General features: G+C 46.6%; 1 protein-coding gene across 1 annotated transcript in view; it reads left to right on the top strand.

Moving 5' to 3' along the window:
• The window catches only part of TMOD1 (tropomodulin 1), a 16,170-nt gene that overhangs the window by 7,037 nt on the left and 2,995 nt on the right, over nt 1-6,138 (top strand). The window contains exons 4-7 of the mRNA XM_009080700.1: nt 1,821-1,910; nt 2,358-2,488; nt 4,020-4,127; nt 5,653-5,796. Of these exons, the coding sequence (XP_009078948.1) occupies nt 1,821-1,910; nt 2,358-2,488; nt 4,020-4,127; nt 5,653-5,796 (473 nt within the window). The remainder of the gene's footprint in view (nt 1-1,820; nt 1,911-2,357; nt 2,489-4,019; nt 4,128-5,652; nt 5,797-6,138) is intronic.

The raw sequence follows: 6,138 nt of genomic DNA, 5'->3' as shown, positions 1-6,138 counted from the left end.
CAGGAATACTGATGTGTTACAAGCTGTACTGAAATCTCAGTATTGACAGTGACAGCCTTGCTCCTGCCTGTTTAGCAGGGATCGTTGTCAGCCATGGTGTATTGGATCCCTTCCCTGGCAAGGCCAGGAGGGTGGCTCCCAAGTAGTCCTGGAAGGGCTCCCTTTCCTTTGGTCAGCTGGGGAGACAGAAATGGGATGCCTTCATTCTGCTTGGGTTCCTTTAGATATTATGGACTAAGCACCAGACTGACAAACAGCAGGTCCCTCTTGTCTGCCAGCACAAACTCAAGCCCCCCAAACCTCTGCAGGATCATGACAGCAGATTCTTCCCTCTCTCTGCAGTCAGATACTCTCTCCTGGCTGGTGGAGAGATTCAGTTGTCTGAGTAAGCTGTGTTTGGGGTATATGTGTGTATATTTTTGTGCCTGCAAGTTACTTTTCCAGTCTGTACTGCATCCCTGAATATTTCACCTGTGAGAACGTGACAGAGAAAAGGGCCAGCTAAAACACAAACAAGCAAACTCAAAGTGCCCAGCCTCACTCAGACTTTCAGATGGAGACTGCTTGGCTCTGTGTGATCCAGCTGGGAATGTGCTGGGGACTGCAGTGAAGTTCAGTGACACACTTTGCTGCAGGCTGTCCTGCCTCTGCAACCCAGACCTGGAGTCACAATGAGTTGTCACATTTACATCCAATTCATGTTTGGCTTCAGGGATAGACTTTTCCTGCAACTTCCTGGCCAAAGCACTGAGCAAATAGTGGCAAACAGGTGCCAACCAAGCTGAAGAGGAGCAGCTCACGGGACAGCAAAGTGCCTTTATGGTGGCATGCTTGAATTCTAGGCAGATATTTATTATTTTGACCACTGTGCCCATCCAGAGGTTGAGATTTGTGTCTGTTTTAACAAGGAAGCAAGTCTGCATTTTTCTTTAGAAAGGCATATAGCTATTAAAAATAGTTGTTGATTAAAAAATCAGTTTATTTTCAAACCTGATCTTTCTGTGAGTAGCAGTGTTATTTTTATAAACAGACTTTTTGCCCAAATGTTTCTAAGCCATTGACTTCCTACTGCATATTTGCAGCTGGCAAGAATGTCACCAGAGCCCCGTGGACATGGTTCTGTGTGCATTTGCCTATCAGTTTTGCAGTCATGAGACTGAGATACACAGAATGGCTGAGTTTGGGTTTTGAGCTCTTGTGGTGTTCGAGTTTTATTCATACAATCACTCTGTACATTTTGACCAAGGCAGCATAGCTTTAACTTCTCACAATGTCAACTTCACACCAGTATCACCACCCCATGGTTGTTGAGTGAAAACCTGATACACACTGCCATGCTTCAGATGACAATCACCTCATATGTTGCTGCCTTGGGGGTGGTTTGGCTCTGTGTGGGGCACAGCTCATCTCAAAAACTGGACTGTTGCAGTGTGTGGCACACACCCAGGTAAGCAAGGGGGATGAGGATGTGCAGGCTTCTGCTGGACTGGGCTCCTTAGATTAAAGCCTACCAATTGCATTTTTTGTGTGCGTGTTTTAACTGTCTTCTCCTCACTCTTTTTTTATCATGCTGGGTCATGTTTGTTGTCCACAAGATGATGTTCCTCTTTGCCTATGAATCATGCTACATTTGAATAAATAAGGGAGTCCTGTTGTGCATTTATCACAGCTGAGGGCCTTCAGCCCACTTTTGTATGTTGTTCTGTGCTTGCACAGGGAGAGGTAGGGTGCTACGGACTCCCATCCCAGGCAGCATCTATGTGTCTTTTCCTGTCTTTGGAACCTGCAGTAACTCATGCTCTCCTTTTCTTTTTCTGTAGCCATCCTTGGCATGCACACCTTGATGAGTAACCAGCAGTACTATGAGGCACTGGGGAGCAGCACCATCGTGAACAAAGAAGGGCTCAACAGTAAGTGATTTGGAGTGTTAGCAGGCTGCAGTATTTGGCTTTGAAGCTGCTAGCAGAGGCAAAGTGGGAATTATTTTTAGGCTGGAGGTTGGAGCTGTGATTGTCAGAGCAGCCAGTGATTGCTGGAGCCATCTCTGGTGTATCCTTGGCCTGTGTGAGTCAGCACAGACTCAGCCACTTCCCTGGTACTGTCCAGGAACTAGCACAGCCTAGGGACAGGCAGTGTGCCTCCTCTGTCAGACAGATTTGAACCTTGAAAGCACATGGCAGCAGGCACCAGCTGTCCTGTGCTGGTTGGTCACAGTGAAGGAGCCTCTTATCTTGTGTCTGTTTGTCAGGTCATGCTTCTGTCTCCCAACACTGCTTCTGGAAAAGAAGAAACACACCCAAAGAGATCATTCTGCTCGGGGCGGTGTCAGTTTCACATGTCTTGGTTTTCACTTGCAGGCGTGATTAAGCCCACACAGTACAAACCAGTTCCTGATGAGGAACCAAACTCAACAGATGTGGAGGAAACTCTGAAACTAATACAAAGCAATGATCCTGACCTTGAGGAAGTCAACCTTAACAATATTATGGTATTTTCTCCTTTCTACCCTCCTTTCCTAGTAACAGAACCAAATATCTGACACATAGAAGGCAGAGACGAAATCTATTTTGTTGCACAGAGCAGTACCATAACACTGAGCTTAGCTAGATAAGAAATACTAGTGCTTCCCATCTCCATTGTGAGCAACAGGGATTGTTACCTACTATGGGACAAAAGCATGGGGTTGGTAGCCACAGGACTCAGAGCTCGAAGTGCCTGGAAGAATGGAGCTGTGTTGAGGGTTGTTTGGGGAGATCCATCTTCAGACTATCTGGTTAAAGGCATTCTAGGTTGCTTTAATGATTAGTCAAGCATATTTGGTGGAGGGGCTGTTTATGTGTATTATACAATGGTGTGAGGAAAAGGCTTCATAATCCTGACACTTGCCATAAAAAGATGAAAAAGCCTCCCTTCTTGCAGGTGGCCCTGTCCACCTCCCACCCATCCTTTCTGTGGGGCTCTTTTACTTCTTGTAGAAAGCAAATCAGGACACAGCACCACTTCTTCTGCTGCTTCTTGGACACATGCATATACTAAAAAGTACAGCTTCCATTCCGTGTGGTCTGTTGAATGATGACATAGCCAAACAGCAAGAACACAGCTAACTGCACATGCATATTAAAGATATTTTTGCCACACTACCTGCATCTTTCTATAACAAAAATATTTTTACTTTCACTTATTTGATTCTGGCTAGTGACCCTGTCCTGTGGGGACACAAGACCCAAGGTCTGACAGGCAGGCACTCCGTGTGTGTGTTGAGCTCATGACTTTGGAACACGGTTTGGAGAACTGGAGAGTGACGCTGGGGATTTTAAGCTGCTGGGCACTGTGTTATGGCTCTGCAGATAACTTTGAATGTAGATGATTCCACATGGTGGGATCCAGATGATGTGGCTAGAAGTCCAAGATGAGGATACCACTTAAAATTTTAGGTGAAAATTTGTGCATCTGAGAAGGTATCTAAAATGCTTGATAAATGAAAAACACTCATTTTGAAGGAACACAAAATAAGCAACATGGATTTTTTTTCTGGGCTGAGGCCTAGTTAGCCTAAAATGTTGTATAAAGCAGTCAAAGTTGTCTGTGGTTCATGTTACAAGGAGATCATTTAAGGCCTTTCTGCATCAGGCCCTGTAAGCAGAAATTTTCTGAACATGACATGAATGTTACTCAGTGCTTTGTAGGCTCGTGGGTCCTGGTTACATACATCCCTGCAATGCCCATGTTCCCAGGTAGCTGAGTTTCTGCCAATTAAGTTAAACAGCCGAGACATAGCTTCAAATCAAGGCAGTAAGCTTACAGCAGAGTAGGAAATAGGACAGAGACATTACCATGTTCCTTAGACCATGCTAATTATTGCATGAGAACTTGTTAAAACATTTATTGACCCCTTCCTGAATTCAGATGCATGTGGTGATTTGACTTTGATGAGAAATTTAAAGTATCTTTTAAATGTATTGCATATTCCTTCATACAGATGATGGCCTAGCACAGGCTTTCTGCATTTGTCTTCACAGAATATTCCCATACCAACTTTAAAAGCTTTTGCGGAAGCACTGAAGGACAACACGTACGTGAAGAAGTTCAGTATAGTTGGGACACGGAGCAACGATCCTGTTGCTTTTGTAAGTACTGTGGGCTTGTCATCATAACGTTGTGGCAGGAACTGTTCTCAGGCAAGGTATTTTCAGCATTGCTGACTGATTGCTTCTGCACCTTATGTTGTGTTTGGCATGTTCTGCACCTCTAGCGTTTGGTGCAGGTGCTTCAGTTTCAGGAGCACTAGTAAAGCCAGGAACAGACAGGTTTTGGTTCCTTCACTTCATTTTTCAGCTGCAGAGATTTTGGGATGCAATCCTTTAATCCCAATTCGGTCTCAGGTTCGTCCTCATGGATCTTCCAGAAAAAGAGTGTGAGACAAGAACTGACTTTCTACTGGCATTTTCCAGAAGCAGTTTCTCTCTCTTTCTCTCTGGAGATTTGTTTCTGTTGGTACAAAGGTGTGCACTGCTGTGTGCACACCTGTTCCTCCCCTCGCACACATCTGCTCTGGTTCTCTTTCATATATTCTTTTGAGCAGATGTGTGCAGAAGCAAGACTGTGCAGCTCCTATGTGTGGCCTCTGTAGGTGGTAACAGGTCTTGCTGGCTGCTGTGGGTGATCTTAAATATCAGTGGGGATGCAGAGGTGCCGAGCATTCTGCCTGAGCCTTGTGCTACCTTCCAGGCTGCATCTTTCCACATTCCTCCAGCACCATTGCAGTCAATATTTGCTCTTACTGACTCAGGTCACCCCAGCCTACCTCCACACATACACACATACACACACACACGCACACACACACATCAGTATCCTGTTGGAAAAAACCAAACCTTTTGGAGCACAAGTACTGCCCTCACATTATTTCAGACACTCTGGACTGGGGAGGAAGCCTGTGCAGGCAGCACTGGCTCTGTCTGAGGGCTGAAGGGGCACTGTACCGGGCTAGGGGAGCTGTGGGGCCAAGTGCTGTGAGTGCAGGTCAGCCCTGCCACTTGGGCATCACCTTCTGGTCCTTCTGTTTCATGACATAGAACTCTCAGGCAGTTTATATGAAATGTGATCATCCAATCAGATATGGGCAACTGGGAGTGTTCCAGTGCACTTCTGGTCTTACCTGCTGAGGGAAGCAAAATTGGTTGTGATGCCACTTGGGGAGACACCTTAGGTGTGGAGAATCTCTTGATGTTCCCGTCTCTGCCTGCTGTAATGGGGAGCATCTCGGCCCTGTGCAGTGCAGGAGGGACCCAATCAGAAGGGAGGCAGGGCCAGTGCTGGCCAGCATCCTTGTCATCACCATGCTGGCTTTAGAAGAGGGACAGATGAAGCTGTCCACAGGGCAATTGCAGGTGTGGACTGGCACCTTTTGGGGTAGCCCTAAAGGTTTGTCTATACAAGGTTTTGCTGCAGCCTCCAACATGCTCATGTTCAAGAATCCCCATGAAATGCTGGGGAACCCTCTTCAATCCTATCTGGTGGCAGTGAAACTGCTAAGCATGTGGACCCTCCTGGAGCCCTCTGGAGATAAGGGGAGCTGAATCCCTACTGCCCTGGGGTGCTCTGCCCTCGCCTGTCTGACTGCCAGCTCTTTCTGCCCACCTCTGTCCACAGGCACTGGCAGAAATGTTGAAGGTCAATAACACACTGAAGAGTCTGAATGTGGAATCAAACTTCATTTCTGGGTCAGGGATCCTGGCTATTGTCGAAGCGTTCCAGAGCAACACGTCGCTTGTTGAGCTGCGCATTGACAACCAGGTAAAGCACATGCAAGTGAGAGCTCTTGACCACTTGACCACTTGACCAGAGGGTCAAGTGAACATGTCCTGGCTGTGGGAAATTGAGTGTCTGGTCAGGGTGGAGGCTGGCTGCCCACCACCACTGCCATATTGCTCTGAAGAGCTTTCTACCCCTTGTTTCTGCTGCAGTTCCTGGGCAGTATCTGCCAGTACCTACAGTAATGTACAAAAGCTGGAACAGTGCAAGCAGCTTTCAGTGTCCCTGGTGCTGCTGTGGAGAGTAGTGGTTGGGCCTATCCAATACCACACCTTGCTCTGAGCTCTTGCAGGGGCTAAAATAATAATGAGTATTTAGTAAAAT

The sequence above is a fragment of the Acanthisitta chloris genome, unplaced genomic scaffold (assembly GCF_000695815.1).
Source record: "Acanthisitta chloris isolate BGI_N310 unplaced genomic scaffold, ASM69581v1 scaffold13798, whole genome shotgun sequence".
In the NCBI taxonomy this organism is placed as follows: domain Eukaryota; kingdom Metazoa; phylum Chordata; class Aves; order Passeriformes; family Acanthisittidae; genus Acanthisitta; species Acanthisitta chloris.
Note: the sequence above shows the minus strand (reverse complement) of the source record. Positions and strands in the feature narration are given on the sequence as shown.